Source organism: Zychaea mexicana, assembly GCF_025766255.1.
Source record: "Zychaea mexicana strain RSA 1403 chromosome Unknown BDB00scaffold_8, whole genome shotgun sequence".
Lineage (NCBI taxonomy): Eukaryota > Fungi > Mucoromycota > Mucoromycetes > Mucorales > Lichtheimiaceae > Zychaea > Zychaea mexicana.
This window is the reverse complement of record NW_026516671.1, coordinates 212,839-231,079: the sequence shown is the minus strand read 5'-3', so window position 1 is coordinate 231,079 and position 18,241 is coordinate 212,839. Positions and strand designations below refer to the sequence as shown.

General features: G+C 42.5%; 6 protein-coding genes across 6 annotated transcripts; 4 read left to right on the top strand and 2 right to left on the bottom strand.

Moving 5' to 3' along the window:
- Positions 1-145: 145 nt before the first annotated feature.
- Positions 146-3,707, bottom strand: BDB00DRAFT_803392 (uncharacterized protein). The gene is made up of 6 exons (XM_053122014.1): positions 3,540-3,707; positions 3,162-3,401; positions 2,405-2,624; positions 1,156-2,120; positions 964-1,080; positions 146-890 (listed from the first exon to the last, which is right to left on the bottom strand). The coding sequence occupies exons 1-6, from the start codon at positions 3,660-3,662 to the stop codon at positions 300-302; spliced, it is 2,256 nt and encodes a 751-aa protein (XP_052983887.1). The 5' UTR covers positions 3,663-3,707; the 3' UTR covers positions 146-299.
- A 1,876-nt stretch (positions 3,708-5,583) lies between these two features.
- Positions 5,584-9,019, top strand: BDB00DRAFT_881559 (elongator complex protein 3; the record flags this gene model as incomplete). The annotated part of the gene is made up of 6 exons (XM_053128088.1): positions 5,584-5,586; positions 7,087-7,311; positions 7,406-7,476; positions 7,562-7,849; positions 7,920-8,923; positions 8,991-9,019. The coding sequence occupies 6 exons, from the start codon at positions 5,584-5,586 to the stop codon at positions 9,017-9,019; spliced, it is 1,620 nt and encodes a 539-aa protein (XP_052983886.1).
- Positions 9,020-9,837: 818 nt separating this feature from the next.
- On the top strand, positions 9,838-11,326 carry BDB00DRAFT_583784 (uncharacterized protein). The gene is made up of 2 exons (XM_053117939.1): positions 9,838-10,955; positions 11,061-11,326. The coding sequence occupies exons 1-2, from the start codon at positions 9,946-9,948 to the stop codon at positions 11,233-11,235; spliced, it is 1,185 nt and encodes a 394-aa protein (XP_052983885.1). The 5' UTR covers positions 9,838-9,945; the 3' UTR covers positions 11,236-11,326.
- Positions 11,264-12,916, top strand: BDB00DRAFT_583770 (uncharacterized protein). Its single transcript, XM_053117938.1, has 7 exons — positions 11,264-11,440; positions 11,532-11,715; positions 11,844-11,942; positions 12,011-12,092; positions 12,200-12,234; positions 12,320-12,415; positions 12,518-12,916. The coding sequence occupies exons 1-7, from the start codon at positions 11,347-11,349 to the stop codon at positions 12,756-12,758; spliced, it is 831 nt and encodes a 276-aa protein (XP_052983884.1). The 5' UTR covers positions 11,264-11,346; the 3' UTR covers positions 12,759-12,916.
- Positions 12,917-13,618: 702 nt separating this feature from the next.
- On the top strand, positions 13,619-14,003 carry BDB00DRAFT_803381 (uncharacterized protein). The gene has a single exon (XM_053122013.1). It carries the CDS (start codon positions 13,625-13,627, stop codon positions 13,799-13,801), a length of 177 nt encoding a protein of 58 aa, XP_052983883.1. The 5' UTR covers positions 13,619-13,624; the 3' UTR covers positions 13,802-14,003.
- Positions 13,619-17,203, bottom strand: BDB00DRAFT_803380 (P-loop containing nucleoside triphosphate hydrolase protein). The gene is made up of 12 exons (XM_053122012.1): positions 17,005-17,203; positions 16,706-16,897; positions 16,564-16,611; positions 16,135-16,479; positions 15,815-16,051; positions 15,502-15,736; positions 15,216-15,419; positions 15,061-15,129; positions 14,742-14,981; positions 14,518-14,649; positions 13,981-14,417; positions 13,619-13,851 (listed from the first exon to the last, which is right to left on the bottom strand). The coding sequence occupies exons 1-11, from the start codon at positions 17,154-17,156 to the stop codon at positions 14,073-14,075; spliced, it is 2,199 nt and encodes a 732-aa protein (XP_052983882.1). The 5' UTR covers positions 17,157-17,203; the 3' UTR covers positions 13,619-13,851; positions 13,981-14,072.
- Between the last annotated feature and the right edge of the window lie 1,038 nt (positions 17,204-18,241).

Sequence of the window (18,241 nt, the reverse complement as noted above, 5' to 3'; positions counted from 1 at the left end):
GTTCACCTTTTTAGCGCCCTTTTTCTTCGGAAAATGGCATATGGCGTTACACACACACACACACACACACACACACACACACGCACTCTCTATCACACGACACAGTCAAAACAAATACCGGGTGCTTTGAAACAGAAGGCAAATGCTTCAAGTATATATCAGAGATATTAATGGAACAAATGCAAAGCTTTTATTTTCTTTATGCTAGATAGACAGATATGTATGATACACTTTTAGTCGTTGCTGACTTCTTCTTTCATTTAAATGACCTGCAAAGAAGGGCGTGGAGGGCGTTTTTCTTATGAGTAGTCGTAATTTGACCGTTGAAAATGATCGTCACCACTGCCTGGCTGATATTGCTGGTGTTGATGCTGTTGCTGTTGTTGCATCTGCTGCTCTTGTCGCTGTAGTTGTTGCTGCATGTCAAAGAAAAAATTGGGAGGTACATTGGACATCTGTAATTGCTGTTGTGGAGGGAACTGTGCTCCTCCTGTCATCCACCCGGAATCAGCGGATACATCCAACTCGGGCTGTTGCTGTTGTTGGTAATACTGACGATCCCGCTGTTGATATCTGGGATGGTCTTCGTTGGACGAGTCAAATCGTCTCCGTATATGACGATTGCCACCGCCACCTCTACGTCCACCGCCACCGCCACTACCGCCACCTTTGGGAGCGCTATTCTCATCCATCTTCCATTCAGGACGATACTCTACTTCAGGCTCTTCAATGGTCATTTGATCATGCACTTGCTGTCCTTGAAACCCGCCGATGGGTGCAGTTACTAGGCTCATCTTTTCATCTTCGGATAGCTCGTTCAGAGAGATCACCGATTCGCCTCGTTCGTAGTCAAAGAGTTTGCGAGGCCCAAAACCAAATCCATAATTCACCTATTCATCATTAGATGGGATTAATTTGTGATGTAAAGGACGATGAAAAAGAAAGGGATTCCTATCAGTTTACCTTGACTCGCACATCTTCGACCATGAGGTCAGCTGTATTCCGCTTGGCTTGTTCTAAGCTAGCGCGTTTGGTATACTTCAAGAACGCATTCACTCGCGACTTGATCTTTTTGCTCACCTACATACACGTGATAGTTTAGCATATTTGTATGATTTTGGGACTAATTCATGGTCAGTCATAGCAACAACTCACAATAATGCTGTTCAACTCGCCGTATTTCTCAAAAATGTCAGCAACGTCATCTCTGGTGTAATTTCCAGGAAGTGGTCCGACAAACAGTGTACGTGTCACCACTCGGATGCATCCTTTTGGCAACGATGGGTCTGGAATAGGGCCCGGTAAACTTGATCTGCGTCGTGGATGGCGTTGCTCCTGTCTCGACGATGGCGAGTGACGATGATGACTATGCTGGTTAGGATGATTTTTATTGTTGTTATTTTGACCACGAACAGGTGATAATGATCGTCGACGTTGTTCTTGTTGCTGTTGATAATGATGAGGATCCGGTTGCTGGAATGGTACGGGAGCACTATCTTGGTTCCATCGAGACGGTCTTGATCGTGTTCGTGGAGGTGACATGGATAATGGTTGTTGTGGCTGCTGCTGCTGCTGCTGCTGATAATTGTGATGATGCGGCGGATTCTCGCTACGTACTCCCAAGGGTGTATTGTTTGCATTATTGGGCTTCACGCGTGGATCTACGCGAGGCGGTGGTGATGGCTGATGCGACCGCAACCGAGGATCTACTGGTGCCTTATCTTGCAGCGGCGGCTGGGGAGGAGGCATCATCGATGGAAAATTCGGCACACTTGACGGTAATCTCTGTGGTTGCTGTTGCAAAGTCTGCTGTAGCTGTACTAGTGGTAGCGGTGGTGGAGGAGGTGCAGCCTGGGGAGCTGCTGCAGGTGCCGCATTGATGCCGAGTAGGTGAGCAAGAGCTGGTGGAAGACCGGCAGTGTCCCTTGAAGGCTGTTGGTGCTGCTGTGGTAATGTTGGCGGTAATGGTTGCTGTGGTAACGAATGCTGTTGGTGCTGCTGAAATGGTTGAAATGGCTGGGATGGAGGGGCACTTGGAACGGCGTTTGTCAGGTTACCCAAGTTACCGTTGGAAAGCGTCGAGAGTTGAGCCAGCAGCGATGCGGCGTCGATAGCAGGAGCTATAGAAAAATGTAAACAACAGAAAAAGAGTACGTGTTCGTTTTTAACATACGGTTCCACTTTTGATCATCATGCACTTCCTCCTCTCTCACTCTCGCGCGCGCGTTTCTCCCTCCCTCCAAGCTGAATTCTTGGTCCTCTCTTCCTCAACCTTCTCCAACATTGTCCATCTCTCTCACGTAGAGTCTCGTTTGTTTGTTTGTTTGTTTGTTTGTTTCCCACAATTCCATGATAAAATGCGAGCTTTTTATATTATTCAATGACAATAAAAAAGAATAAGCACCTTTACTTGTCTGCTGATCATGTTGTTGCATGTCACCGTTGGTTGTAGTAGTAGCAGTAGTAGTAGTAGCAACAGCAGTAGCAGAAGTAGCAGAATTATGTCCGCGTTCGGTCGTTCCCGTTGCAGCAACTTTCATCGAAGAGTTTCTTAAGTAATCCACGAGGTCTTTGGAATAAATGCCTCCATGCTCCCAGATATCGAGTACTTTTTTGACTTTTTCCTATTTTATTGATAACAAAAGCAATGTATTAAGAATACGTTATCGCGGTATGTCCTTCTTGCTGTCGTTTGCTTGTTTGTCTTTGTGTTATGTGAGCATAGAAAGGAGATTGGGCGTATGACGGGTACGACGGGGTAGAAGGAAAAGGATGGCAGAGGTGACAGTAATACTAATAGTAGCAGTACTAAAAAGGGGGGAGGGGAAACACACAAACCACGTCCTTCTCTCATTCTACTCTTGTTCTTGTTCTCTTTTTAAGAACGAGATGACAAAGGAAAAATAGCCCGGGCGTAGGCAAGTCGATGGCAAAGACACAAAAGAATTTGCTGACCGATCGCCTTCAAGCCCTTTCGGGAAAAAAGCAGAGCCAAGAGAAGGAAGGAGAGAGAGAGAGAGAAGGACATATACCCTTTTCCTCATCCGCTTAAGACCGTTTTGACGCGTCCTCCTTCCCCCACATGAATACCGCGTGTCCTGTCCTTTTGTTGCCAGATGCATACAACTCCCACCAATAGACAAGAAAGAATCGATCCTCACCTTATCCTTTGGCGTACATGGTTCAAAGCATCCAATCAACGTATCATCACGCAAAACGATTCCAAAGCGTCGCAAGTATCCTTCTGCCTCCACAGACCTCCGATCGCTGTCGCTGCTTTTCCGTACCAACTTGTATGCTGCACGTGATATCGCATCTACCACATACAAACCTGCCAGTCGGTAGTCCGGAGGTGCCGTTTCAATGAATCGTAGAATGCATTGGGTAATATAGTTGTGATGCTAATAACAATGACATAGCATAAGACATCGCCAAGTTAATCGCCAACGATTTCCTTCTCTAGGGTCTCTTTCTCCTCGCTTCTTTCTCTTTCCTCAGTCTCAGTTGTGGTAAGAATGACAAATAAATTTTCTTTTTACCTGGGGATGCGAAATGGCCAACGATTGAAGCGAAGTAATTTTCGACGCAGACACGGGAAGTTTAGCGTCCAAAATAGACTTGAGTTCCTTGTCAAATAGGGTACGATCCCAAGAATCCGTCATGTTCTGTCGTAACAAAGAGTGGTGGTTCTTGGTTGTCGGAAAGAGAGGTTTTTTTTGTAAGATAATTTTTTTGTCGGCCAATCAGTTTCAGTGTTCGGTCATGGTAATTTTTTCTTAATGTACGACTTTGAATGCCTTATTGACGACATCGTCACTGCGGCTCTGGAGCAAACTCCAAGTGAATATCCATCGACAGCCTATGTCATAGCTTAAGAGTCTACTGTTAAACTCAATTGTCCCTGAGGACGCCCGGACTACACTATTCGATGAACCTTTACCAGCAAACCATTTACATTATTCTTGTATGGAAGAAGGAATGAGGACAAACTGCACCAATGCTAGATTCGATAAACCCTTTAAAGCTCTTCAGGCATAACAACAAGCAAAAACATATGTGTCTGCATCAGCATCTAGCAGTATTTCTATACATCTTTTGCTTATAGATATACATTTGTTACAACCAAGTGCTCGGAATAGTTAGCAACGCGTTTTGATGAAGGTGATGAAAAAGGTGATAGGAGAAAGTGATGACGCCGTACCTAAGGAATGATGAGGAATATTGAGATTCCATAGAGCCGAAGATTTACAGAGATATGAGTTCTGTGATTTGGTATTCTCTTTTTTTTCCGTTATTTCGTAGCATCGTACTGCGCGTTACTAGAATGCATCGAAAAGTTTGAATCCTCTTTTATTCAAGCTCTGATATGATGCATTAAGATTAGCAACGGGAAATCAATAAGTTATGGTATTACGTGCTGGGATTGTGTCAGAACGTAAACACAGATTCATATATCAAAAGAGAGCCGTTACAATACGATGAAAGCCGTTACAGTAGTATAATAAATCGCTGTATGCTTGAAGGGATTTGCTGTGCTTCCCAAATTGTACCATACCATTCTTATATTCATGACTATAGCAGAAGATGTGCCCACGGCCTTTCGGCTGTCCCTGTCCCAGTTACCTCAAGATAATGCAACAGAAACTGAATACTCTTCACGCGTAAAATTCGCGAAATAAGACATACTATTGTAAACCTTACAAAATGTTCTGTTTTCTTGGATAATAGTCCTCACCCAAAGCCACATTATTGGTAGCGTCTCCATCATCCTTCTTATCATCTTTTTTTATTCTCTTCCCGCTGCCTATGGTGACGTGCTTGCTTTATTCTTCTTTCTTTTTTTTTTCTTTTCGTTGGGCTTGGAATTTCCAGTGAGGTTGCTAGACTGGCTTTGATTCTTTCCATTGTCGCGAGTCGACTCTGCAGTCAGCTAACGGCGAGCTCCACCTCTGGTGACGGTATTAAAGCCATGCTACAGTACTGTCAGAAACACGGCGTTTAGTTACGAATAGATCTGATAAGTCTATCATTATCACATAAACCAGTGCGCACTGAACCTCAGAATTTGTGCAATCGCACGTAAACACGGCGACGGCAGTTTTACCATCATACTAGTATTGGAGACGAGAATTTCCATCAATTATAAGAGTGGAACCAATATATCTTACTTTAGTCTAACATAAAAGTTGACAAGCCTGCGTGTAGCAATTTGTGAAGAAAATAATAACAAATCATTTAGATAATTACAGTTTCTCTTATTTCTCTCTATCTCTCCTGTTTCTGCAGAATCAATGATCTCATTACAATTGTAAGTGGGTTGTTATCACAATATAGACATGCTATTTGTGCTTTACTCTCATTGTCTTAGCAAATATATCTATCATGGTGTTCCGTTCAATGTATAAGGCACAAAGTATGAATATAACGACCCAGCTGTGGTTATAGCGATACACCAAGTTGTTATAAATCCCGGTCTGACTGAATGTGCAAAACATAATAAAATGCTGTGATTGTTCCTAGACAATGAACGACAAGGTCTCCAATATGTAGCAGCACTCCAATTCTCTTGTGCAAGACGAATTAATGGTATGTCTGTGTGAGAGATGAGATCTTTTCGTTTACCATCATAGTAGATCCTATTATTCATCATGCACTGACCTTGTCCACCACAAAACAACGAACACAGATATCGGTTGTCTCCAGTGAAGGCCATGAATATATGGAACCATCTCAAGGACTCTTAAAGCGAAGATGTTGCTCAAATTATAAGGGTGAATGGACGTGTGCTGCCGGCTGATGAAACAGGACTGGGAAAAACCATCAGACACTCGCAATCGCTCAAGCTTACGATAAAAATTTGCCGATTTATATCATTTGCCCTGCGATGATACGTATCCATTAAAGCGCGAGATGCTGAAGTGATCCATCGCAAAAGACAGCGGTATAAGCGTCATTGAGAATAGAGTATAGGGCTGTCAAAGTTTAACGTTTCAAAAATCATGGTATACCTCTAACCGCACTAACAGCCTGTGCCCGATTTGGTAAAAATCACAATGATGAAGCCTTAATGCGCGCACCTGGCGACGACGTGTTCCAGCGACAAAATTTACGACCGCGGCGGAAGGACATCAACAAGGTTGCTCATAGCGTATAGGGTTGCAAAAGCCAAATCTGCAATAACAACCTGTGGGCCTCCCTGTTGATGACAGTGATGCCGCGCGTCAATGGAATCGAGACAGCGTCTCTGTGCTCAAATATATGAGATCTATGTCCCCCCAGTCGATCCGAGAAAGTGACCAATATACCGAGCGGTGGCATTATGAGCAGCCAAATCTGCAATTCCTCAACCGCGACTTGGCAACTGAAAAAACCATCCATCTCCTCGTCGAACAACACCACGTGGCGGACCACCGCCTGTTGTTGGGTTAGAACAGAAAGACAACGATGCCCAAAGACATGATGCCGAGCAACATCAGACAAAGGTAGAAGCCGATTTTGACGCAGGCCCAAGATGTATAATGTTTTGTTCCATTTCTACGCTCTGTACTCTATGGTTTCTTCTATACCATTTCGCATAAAATTACTTTGATATCTTGTGTACGTCCCGCTATATCCTTTATTACTCTTTTGCTCAAAGGCGCATAACTCTTTCAGTGTCCCCCTATCTCACTGTAGTTGCTATTACGCACTTATACTAATTCTTAATAATTGAATGGTCAACAACACTTCCTTCAATCAACGCGCTCTGGTTAACGATAGGCTTCCCATAAGTATCCGAAAAGGGAATTTAGTGCGCTATTTCATTTGATTGGCTGGCTCAAAAGTTTAAGGTGGTCGACAGAAAAAAATTAAACCTCTCGAGCCACAAGCTAATTCTTCTCCCGGATTTCGATCATGTCAACCAAGAATAAGAAAGGTAAGATAAAACTTTACTTTTTTTTGCTCCAAGAACCTGTTTGGATTGATACTCATGCAAATCATCAATTAGGACCCACTCAGGTATATGACAATAACGAGAAAACAACGATTATTCGATATACTCAGTTCTATTTTTGATCTAACACAAACCAACTGCGATTCGCTTAGCATGAGTTGATGGTGAAAACGTGCGCCGAGATTGTTAACGAACTCGTTGCAGCTACGCAAACCAGCAAAGACGTCAATTTGAACGGCTTGAAGAATCGTGTCGCCCGACGAAACAAGCTTCAAAACTTGCCAAAGTTGGTCGATATCATTGCAGCTATTCCCGATCAACACCGTGCTGCACTTTTGCCAAAGCTTAAAGCCAAGCCGATTCGTACGGCTTCAGGTGTATGTATAGTTTATATGAGGAGAAATGAAGAATTAGACGATGGCAAAAGTTGGCAGCATATCTTAACTGTTACTTTTTTAAATTAATGCGTAGATCGCGGTTGTGGCTGTAATGTGTAAGCCTCATCGATGTCCTCATATTGCCATGACCGGTAACATTTGCGTGTAAGTAGATCCTCGGAGTTATATAAGGGAAGAAAAGAGAAGTTAGCAGTGTAGCAATTGACGCTTTACTATTAACCGCGTGTAGATACTGTCCTGGTGGTCCTGATTCCGATTTCGAATATTCGACACAATCCTATACTGGTTATGAACCAACATCTATGCGAGCCATTCGAGCAAGATACGATCCATACGAGCAAGCCCGTGGTCGTGTAGAGCAGTTGCGAAGCTTGGGCCATTCAGTGGATAAGGTCGAATACATTTTGATGGGTGGTACTTTCATGTCGATGCATGAAGATTATCGAAACTGGTTTATCGCCAATCTGCACGATGCTCTTACTGGTCACTCGAGCAACGACGTGGACGAAGCTGTCAGGTAGCTAGCAAAAGGGAAGGGATGGGGTGTATATTCTCAAAGCGTTACTGACTTTTGTCGGTATATACAGATTTTCACAGCAGAGTGAGACAAAGTGTATTGGTATTACGATTGAAACACGACCCGATTATTGCTTGAAGCCGCACTTGAGTCAGATGCTGCGTTACGGTTGTACTCGCTTAGAAATTGGTGCGCAGAGTGTATTTGAAGATGTTGCCAGAGATACCAATCGTGGTCACACAGTCAAGGCTGTCTGTGAGTCGTTTCAACTGGCCAAGGATGCAGGCTTCAAGGTCGTTTCACACATGATGCCAGATCTTCCCAACGTGGGCATGGAGCGCGACATGGAACAATTCAAGGAATACTTTGAAAACCCAGTGTTCCGATCCGACGGTCTTAAAATTTATCCCACCTTGGTTATTCGTGGTACGGGCTTGTACGAACTGTGGCGAACAGGCCGATATCAAAACTACACGCCCAATGCGCTCGTCGATCTCGTGGCAAGAATCTTGGCACTTGTTCCACCATGGACGCGTATTTATCGTGTCCAACGTGATATTCCAATGCCTTTGGTGACGTCTGGTGTCGAGCATGGCAACTTGCGTGAACTGGCATTGAACCGTATGAAGGACTTGGGTACCGAGTGTCGTGACGTCCGTACGCGTGAAGTCGGTATTACTGAAATTCATCACAAGATCCAGCCTGATCAGGTAGAGTTGATTCGACGCGACTATACAGCCAACGGTGGCTGGGAGACGTTCTTGTCATACGAAGACCCGCATCAAGATATCCTGGTCGGGTTGTTACGTCTGCGCAAGTGCTCGCCACAAACTTTCCGTCCAGAATTGACATCTGCTGGTCAAACGTCGATTGTGCGCGAACTCCACGTGTATGGCTCGGTGGTGCCCATGCATGATCGTGATCCCACCAAGTTCCAGCATCAAGGTTTCGGTACGCTGTTGATGGAGGAAGCCGAAAGAATCGCTAGAGAAGAGCACGGAAGCGTAAAGTTGAGCGTCATTTCTGGCGTGGGTGTTCGACACTACTATGCCAAGCTTGGCTATCATCTTGATGGTAAGTACCAAGAGGTTGTTCTACTAGAGAAAGATATACGTGATGCTAACCAGTGTCTCATTGATAGGCCCTTACATGTCCAAGATGCTTGTTTGAATATGATCCTCTTTAGTTATAGTTACCCCTCATATTCTTTCTTCGTTTGCCTCCATCCTGTACATATTAAAAAATTATACGCATATATAACAAGGAAAAGTGAAGAAAAAAAAACTTAATTCGGACTCGCGCATCTCTAATTTTTTAAATCTGCTCTTCCTCTTCCGCGTTACAACTTTTTTTTTCTGTTTCTTCTCACAATTGGACACTATGGATGATGAAAATGATAAGAAGCCCGCTGTATCGTTTAGCTACAAGCCAAACCCTTCGCGCCGGTTCGTACCGTCATCGGCTTTACCAACAACACCGTCACCGTCTGCTGTCACTGGCAATACTGTAGCAGCACCGTCACCCGATGGAGATGTGAGAGTCACACTTGATGCTAGGGGATACTCCTTTTTAATACTTTGTTCAACTGAAGCAATCATTATAATTTAATATAGAGGCAGAGATCTTCTCCAGCGCCTACGTCGAAGTCGTTATGGCGCACCAGTAGTGGTGGCAGCAGCAATAGCAGGGGCAACAATCCTATACAGTTTATCGCGTCCTTGGACAAAGTCCTCAAAAGCAACAACCCTCCCTCCTTTTTAACGCCCAGCCCTGTCAAGATTAAAACGGAAGACGGAAGCAGTAGCAGTGCATCCAACAGCACGTTTGCTCTTCCCATGCACCCTCCAACAACGACAGTTACAAAACCACCCAAGCAGCAGCCTCAACACATGGCGTTACCGCAACGTGTCACCACCAAACGGTCACCGACATCACCCTCACCGTCAACTTCCCAAGAGCAGCACAAGAAAACAGAGGGTACGAGAACGCTTCTGTCCAAGCTCTTACCACCACTGCAACAATCAAAACACAATAACCATCATCACTGTTTTAATCCACCATCTCCACCGCCATCAACAACAACAACAACACCTTCTATGATGCCTCCCCCAGCGCCGCATCCACGCTATGCCACTGTGCCCATGACCAAGGGAAGTCAACAAGCTCACGAACACAATAACAACGAGGATACTTTCTCAAAACCATTCACGGGCTCGGATCATATACAGCCTTCGACTACAACGTCTTCGGCTACGTCAGCACGTTCTTCTATCTTTTTTCAGCCATCTCCACCAGTTCCTAAATCTACGCATAGATCGACGTCAAGAGGGCCACAGCAAAAAACGCGTGCAGATCCGTATAATCAGCATTATCATAATCGGAGCAGCAATAGTGATAGCAATGAGCAACAACAGAAGCAACTACAACTATCGCCACCACTACTGCCAGAATCCCAATACGCAACTAGTACTGCTAATCCTACAGCACAAAGTAAAAGAAATGATGGCTTTGCCAACATGAACAACAGCAGCAATGATGGAAACAACAAGAAGCAGCAGCAGCATCCACCTACGTATGCACCGCTCCTTTTCTCATCTACGAACGCCATGCCTCAACACGGTCGATATGATGGACTCTTTGCTACGACAACCGATGACTGCAATGAGGAGGATGTCCCCGATAGCCCACTTTTGGCACAGGGTAAACGTGCTATCTTGGCCACTGCAACTAGCATGACCACAGTTAACAGCACAGGTCGTCGGTCCGTACAGCAGTCCTTGTCTGCCCCATCATCACAGCAGCAACAAGTACGACGACAGTATGATGATAGCCCGTCGGTTCCTCCTTACTATCACCATGAACACCACAAGCATCAGCAACAGCCAATTTCTGATAAAGATGATGAAATCGACCAATTGACACGCGCATGCAAAGCAAAACTCGCTAATCAAGAGCAAAAATATGATGAAGCAACCAATCAGATCAGAACGCTACAAACAAGTTTGAACTCGCAGCAGTGCACAATTAAAGAAAATGAAGGTCGGGTCAACGATCTGACGCATTGGATAGAAACTATGCTTTCCAGACAACATCAATTCGATCATAAGTATGTAATACGATTATCTGTTTCTCTTTTTTTCATTTGTGTTCCACTAAATAGTGTCAAGTGCTAATTGAAGGGGGATAAATGGTACACTTTTACAATGTATAGCGTGCACAGCTTGCGTGGTCGATATGAAGCATTCAACTGCGTCATGGGGGATCTCGAAAAGCTTGCACGAAGTTGCACGCAAACCAAAATGACTAATGCCAAAGCGTTTAAAGACTTTGAACAGCGTTATTGTAATCAACGTACGTATGCGACTACCTTGAACTCCTTCTTATAGCGCTCCTTCCATTACAATGACGACAGTCTCCCTTTTGGCACTTTTAATGCTTTCCCATCTTTAGTACGGAACCAATTGGATGGCTTGAAGCGCAAGTACAACGAGCTGGATATGAGCTTTGTTGCCCTGCAATTCGAACATAAAGAGTTGAAGACATCGACGCTTTCTTTGTCAACAGAATATGAAGCGCAGCGCTCCAAATGTGGTATGTAGCCATATATCAATTAGCTGTATACGAACCATCATATATATGTTGCGCTGGTCAGATGATTAAACTGTCCCCACTCTATGTATAGAACAATTGAATGCAGAAAGCCAGACATATGTGAGCGTGATTGAAGATATCCGCAAGGGTGCAGATCAAACGAACCAAGAACTGTCCAGCATGCGAACAGAATTGCAACAGCTCAAGGGAAAAATCAGCACTAGCGAAGAAATGTGTGCTGGATTGAAAAGACGGCTGTCTGACATGCAAACAATGTAAGTACCATGTGTCTGGCTCATATATACTGATTTGTTTGTTTCTTTATCTTTCAAGCTATATATACACCCGAATAGCTAAAATGGCATTTTTGCTGATGTATCTTTTTGCTTGTCTATTGCTGTAGCTTCACAGAATTGGAAAAAACGCTTGAAAAATTTGGCCAAGATCAGCAAACAGCAGGTGCCGAGCACGAGTCGATGGCTGCTCACCAATTTCAAGAAAAGTACGCAGCAGTTGATTATCTATGACAATGACAATATCAGCTAACTTTTACGATTGTATGCGGTGTAGATTGAATGAAGTAAACGAGCAGTATGCGGAAAAATCCAAGAGCTACCAAGAAGCAATCATTGAATTGCAAAGAGAGGTGCAGGTATTAGACTATCCAGCTGCAATTTCCATCAATTTTGTCGTGCTATTCAATCCAAAATATGAGTTCGTGCCTCTATGTTTAATATTTTATGTTTTTAATATATTTAGAAACTTCAAAACGAGCTTACGAATTCCAAAGCAAAGTAAGCAGCACTAAAGTTATATTTATACTAGTACTATACTTGGTGGTTGTCCTTGTCAAAAGCTTGACCTTTAGTTTTCTACTAGACATGATTCGGAAAACGAGCAGTTGAAACAAGACAATATGACCCTGATGTGTCATAATAGTGCATTAGCTGAGGAACTTGCTCAAGAAAAGGAACGGTAATGGTTATATAATCTCGACCTTCTGCTACTCGCTATTGCTTGCTCGCTATGTGCTTGACAATTATAATTATCATACTGATATTGCCAATTCTTTTACAGTTTTCAGCTGCTAGAAGACCGGTTCAATGAGCTATGCACTTCTACAGTATCACCATCGCCACCTCCTAACAACAAGAGTACCACAAGCCTGACGGCTCGTTCTTCTGCCATTGTTACGAAGCAACAGCAACAATCACGACAAGAGACTAACAGATCACGACCGTCCTCATCTTCTAGTAAAGTACGCAATGATCTGTGCTCATTTATAACAGTCATATACTATTTGTCTGACAGCAAATAATGCTAGAGAAAAGATACTGGACCAACAGCAACAGAAACTCCAAGTAATGCGACCAATGGCCAGAAGCAGCAGCAGCAAAGACAGGGATCAGCACCAAGGGCTGGTAGCTCTGGAATGACATTGCGTAATGTAAGGTATGTATGCGTTTATCCATTTAATTCTTTCATCAGTCATACATCGTTAAGTATTCTGTAGCTATGGCATTGGTATGACTTTAATAAACTAACATTGCTATATATACAATCACTGTTTTACTGTTGTTGTTGTAGCTACAAGATCAAATCAGAAGTGGATAGTGGCAGAGAATTGGATGATTTCCAGTGCGAAGAGCCATTGAGAAAACGTCGAAAACGGGTACGTAAACTTGGAAGAAGTAACTGTGACAACAATAATAAAGAGGAACTATACATCTTTTCTTGACGAGCTAAAACCACATTGCTTGTATAGGTTCTGACGAAGAAAAAGGTGCGGCTATAAGGCAAATGTTTACAAAAATCTCTATCATGCGCTTACTTTCCAAAGATATGTAATTACATATAGTTACCAACTGACAAGCCTATCGCCATTGATTCTGACGATGACGTCGAAAAGGAGATGCAAGCCCTGATCGCAGGATCAGATCCATACAAAGTATATATCGTGATATCTTTCGCGCTTTTAACAACCATTGAGGGAGGACACAGACTCAAATCCTCATAATTTATTTTTCTTTAACAGACAACCAAAGGAAATGGCAAGCAAACGTCCAAGTCTTAGTAGCTGTACAGCATCAGCATCCAAAGAATTATGAAACTAGCTAGTAAAAGGTTTATCACGATTATGTGCACAAAGAGTAATAAATGTAAACGTTAAAAAAACAAGTTTGGATGGAGGTTTTTATTATTATTTACAAGTCGGTAGTTTTCGGTTGTTTTGATGATTTTGACACATTTGTGCAATCATCTAGGAGAGGTCTTTTCCTTGATAATGACCGTGCTTGGCTTATTTCATCGCAAGTAGATGTAACCATCGACTGGCCAGCAGTGAGACCCTCCAGTACTTGACTGTGGTGAGATTCGCCTTGTTGCCTTAATGTAGAGATATTGGTGTTTATCTAGGAAAGACATGAAATTCCACCATCCCAGATCAGTATCCAATAATAAACATTTATCCATCTCCACACATCAAGTTCTCCATTTATTAAAATGTGTCAAGAACAAAAAGGGGACCCTCAAGTACTTACATCCTCAAACATATTTTGTTGGCGATAAATATCATCTTGAGCGGCCTTTACATCCGTTAATCGGTTGGTGTTTTTCTGAATCGTTAACTCGATCATTGAATTAAAGTCGTCCTGGAAACTTTCGAGAGGTGGATAAGAGAAAAACAAAGCAGTAAGTTAAGGATTAAGATTTTGTACGTATGCATAATGTCGTTAGTGAGATAGTTATATATCGAGGGGATGATGATAACAATAAAAAGGATATCATGCGCATTGTCCTTGAAGGAGCTTTGTAAGTCTCTTAAGGAGCTTTCGAGTCGTTGAGCTCTTTGCTTTCTCCATTCTGATACTATTTTGTTGATTGAGATCATCAAACCCGCTTCTGCATCCTTTTCCTTTCCTCGTTCATTGGATATAAAATTCTGCACCATCGAGTAGTGCTTTTTTACGCGTTGTTTCTAATGTAGCATCAAGAGAGAGTATGTGTAACATTACACAGAACAGTTAATTTCTAACTTTCATTACATCCCTCCCAGAGATATGCAGCACTCTAGATACCTCGTCGGACATGCTTGTTATCGTTGTATCACGGATTTTCGTTACTGACGTGTTTTGTGTTTCTATATGTTGTCGTTCGTCTTCCACATGTTGTTTGTATGTTCGGGTAAAGTGGTCTTCGATCGTACGGATCTGTTATACAATATATGCGAATATGAGCCAAAGATATATATCATATCAGCAGCTCTTAAAATGCCAAAGCTAAGTGATAGAAGATAACTTACATTTCCAACGAGTCCTTCCAATTCTTTTTCAAAAGAGCTGAAGAAGTTGGTTACTTCTTTCTCAGCACATTCCTTCTTTTGTTGCGCCTGGTCTCGTAACTTGCTTCGAATTTTTTCCATTTTATCTGAGAATTCGTTCTGGGCGCGAACACCCTCTCGAACCAGTGCTTGCATCACATCCGAGTTTTGTTCCAAAGACTGTATAATGCCATCGATTGATTTTTCTGTGTGGTTCGTATACTAGATCAACAGGATTCATATCAAGTTTATATTAGCTTCCTTCTTCGTATGTGTACCCTTCTCCTTTGCTTGTTCATACCTGTTCCATCCGCTCAGTGAACTCTGCGATGCTTTCACCTAATTTCCGATCCAGCGTCTTTAGATTATTCTTGATACGTCAAAAAGCAATTAATAAAGGGATGGTTTCCTCTTAACAAAATCCAACACCAATATCTATTGTGTATGAATACTTACTTGTACTTGCGCAAGTTCGGATTCCTTTCCAAACAATAAGTCTGCTTTTTCATCAAGCTCTTTGGTTCTTTCACGTAGTGAGTCCCGTAACCCATCAATATCTCTGGTCAGCTCCACCACGCGGTCTTTGCTGCTTTGATTCTCGTCGGTAAGCATGCTGTATGTTTGTTGTGATAAATAGACGCCCTTTTGTTCTCGTGATGCCTGAAATCGTATACAGTAAGAGAGCTGCACTTTTCCACAATGGACCGCTATGCCAAGAAACATTATTAATGTTATAAATTACCTGTAAGTCAGCTTTGAGTCGCTCGATCGTCTGTTCATATTCACGGAGAAGAACTTTGGGATACATGCGCTGGTTCGCCTCGGGTCGATTTCGGATATTCTTTGCTCTTTTAGCATAATCCAGCGTGCTGATGATTTCCTCCTGATTCATCTTGCATACTGAAATTGTCGCTATTAGACATGTTTTTGTTCGTCCACCAAGAGAATCTTTTAGTAATCTTGTCAACTTGCTCTCTCTACATACGTATATATGAATCAGTATAATCAATAAGCCCAGTATGATATCTAAATGACGGGGGAGAGATAATCACTACCTGTACGGAATATGCTGCGAATGATCGACAAGATGATTGATGACACGACCGAGAGTCAGCAAACTTTGGTTTATCATACCAGCCTCTCTTGCTCGTGCATGCTCAGCGCCTGATCGATTGATGTTTTCCGAACCAGCCAGATCCACCAAGTTCAGCTTTCCCACCTTGAGTACTTCTTCACCGCCAGGTATTATTTCTTTGATATGAACAGTTAGCGTGAAGATACAATGGGAACGACTAATTTTTTTAGGAAACAGAATAAAATACATATTAGAGGGAATCCAACGTGCGCACAATATCATTTCATTGATGTATCATACCTCGATTTTTCATTGCATTTTGTAAAAGCGATGCTTCGGTTTTTGCTGCCTTCTTGCATAATAGTCAATGCCTCTGCTGCACTTGATATGATGGATTCTTCCATGCCTTGAACAATTACGCCTGATCCACTTTGATCCTCAAAAATCCGTAGCGTCCGCGTATCGTCATTGTTGAGTAAGTCTCGTAATTCTTCGTTATAGAGTTCGATCAATGAGACTTTGACTGAATATTCTGCGTGTTGTGCATCGAGCGTTTCGAATAGTTTATAGATGGCGCGAGGAATGATACCCGCACGTGGCGTCAATCGTCCATGTCTTTCTTCGAGTTCGCCTTCCATGGTATATCTACATGTTGGAAGTTGGGTTAGTATTGTAACAAGGAATATGAGGTGGCGGGAAAATCAGGTCTTTAAGTTTTTTGAGTATTACGTTTTTCCCGTGCCAGTTTGACCGTATGCAAAGATCGTACAGTTGTATCTACAATCATAACAATAACGACAACGTGAATAATACTTTCTTTTTAGAGGTTCCCTAGTCAACCGGCTTGCTCTTGTTGCCACAGTTACGTTACCCCATGAGCACTTCATCAAGAATGGGTTGCGCTACTTCACCGTAAATCTCTTCTTGGGTTGATTCAGGTCCAAATACACGATCGAAGGAATAATCTTTGTCTTTGCCAGTGTTTCTCAACACAACATCGCGACGACGCTTGGCTTCTAATATGACGGGTGAATTGGCAGCAATTTCTTGTTCGTTACGTCCTCTAAAATATAAACGTATGTGTATATCGTTGTTCGATTATGGAATGAGTTTTTCAGCTGGGCTGTATGTGTTGTATCATAGTGATAAGAAAAGGAGGGCGGATCTAACCGGCATCGCAGAACAACTTGAATGTTGGTTCCTTTTTCTTCCACAGGCTTTTTAACGATCCTTGGCTTTTCTGACGAGCGTCGATTAAGCGAACCTGAAGATCGCCTGGTGTTGCTGTTGTTCATGCCTATTCGAGTACTGTCGTTAAGCATTGATTTTTAAAAAAAAAGAATCGGTAGGTTATACAAGAACAAAGAGGAACCGCTCGCTCTCATGCCTCTTTTTTCCCCTTCGCAGATCCAAAAATTAAATGCTCGTGACGCGCCGCGCGCTTGGATACAAAGACGCGTTTTTCCCTCTGCTGTCCATCCATCGGTATACAATAAGTAGCTTTGATAGGCTTCTTTATGATGTGCAAGTACAATGGTAAGCTTTTATTGAGCCTAACTTTTCTTTTTCTTTTGAAAGAGTTGTTCTGTATTATTCAACTTATGACAAGAATGAGCACGGAGATTAAGCAAAACTTCATATATAATGCACAGACAACTGCATTGGCAATAGAAACATATCGAAAGAGTTGTTCAAATACAGATATTTATGATATCATATTGGATTGTTTTATCTTGGACCTCTTTTGTCTACTTCTCTACAAATAGACCGAGGAATGAGTTTATAATCACTGATGGATTGCGGATCGTATCTTGGTGTGGAGACAAGTAGTATATGAAAAAAGCACAATTCCATAACAGATTGCTAATAAGTAAAACTAAATGTGCACAAGTAATTTAAAGTTGGTGGTACTTTGATATTACGGGCGTATAACGCATTGCATCTGTGTCGCCGCATCATTGATTCGACTTACTCTGACAACATTTTTGTATATGCATAATGCTATTGTAAGTGAAATACTTGACGGATCAGCAAGCGCCTCGAGCAGGTTTATCACAATGCACAACTGAAGAAGCAGATTATCAGATGACGCGATTATTTGAGGAGAGAAAACGACAAAAATAAAGCAAGAACGAAACGATGCCTAAAAGTTCGAGATGCATCAGATACCGTTGTAGTCTTAATTACATAGGATTCAACATAACTCTACATTCAGTTGTGAAAGGTTATCATCATCTGTCATTCGGTTTATATACACAGGAACCCTGATTCTCCGCGTTCCTTTGAAGGATTCCAGCGCTCACAGCTGGAAACCGAAGCTTTGATTTTTCTGACGTTAAATTTTTTTAGCCGAGCAAGACCTTGCTTTTCGGTAAAATAGTATTACCGGCTACCGGCTATTAAGGTA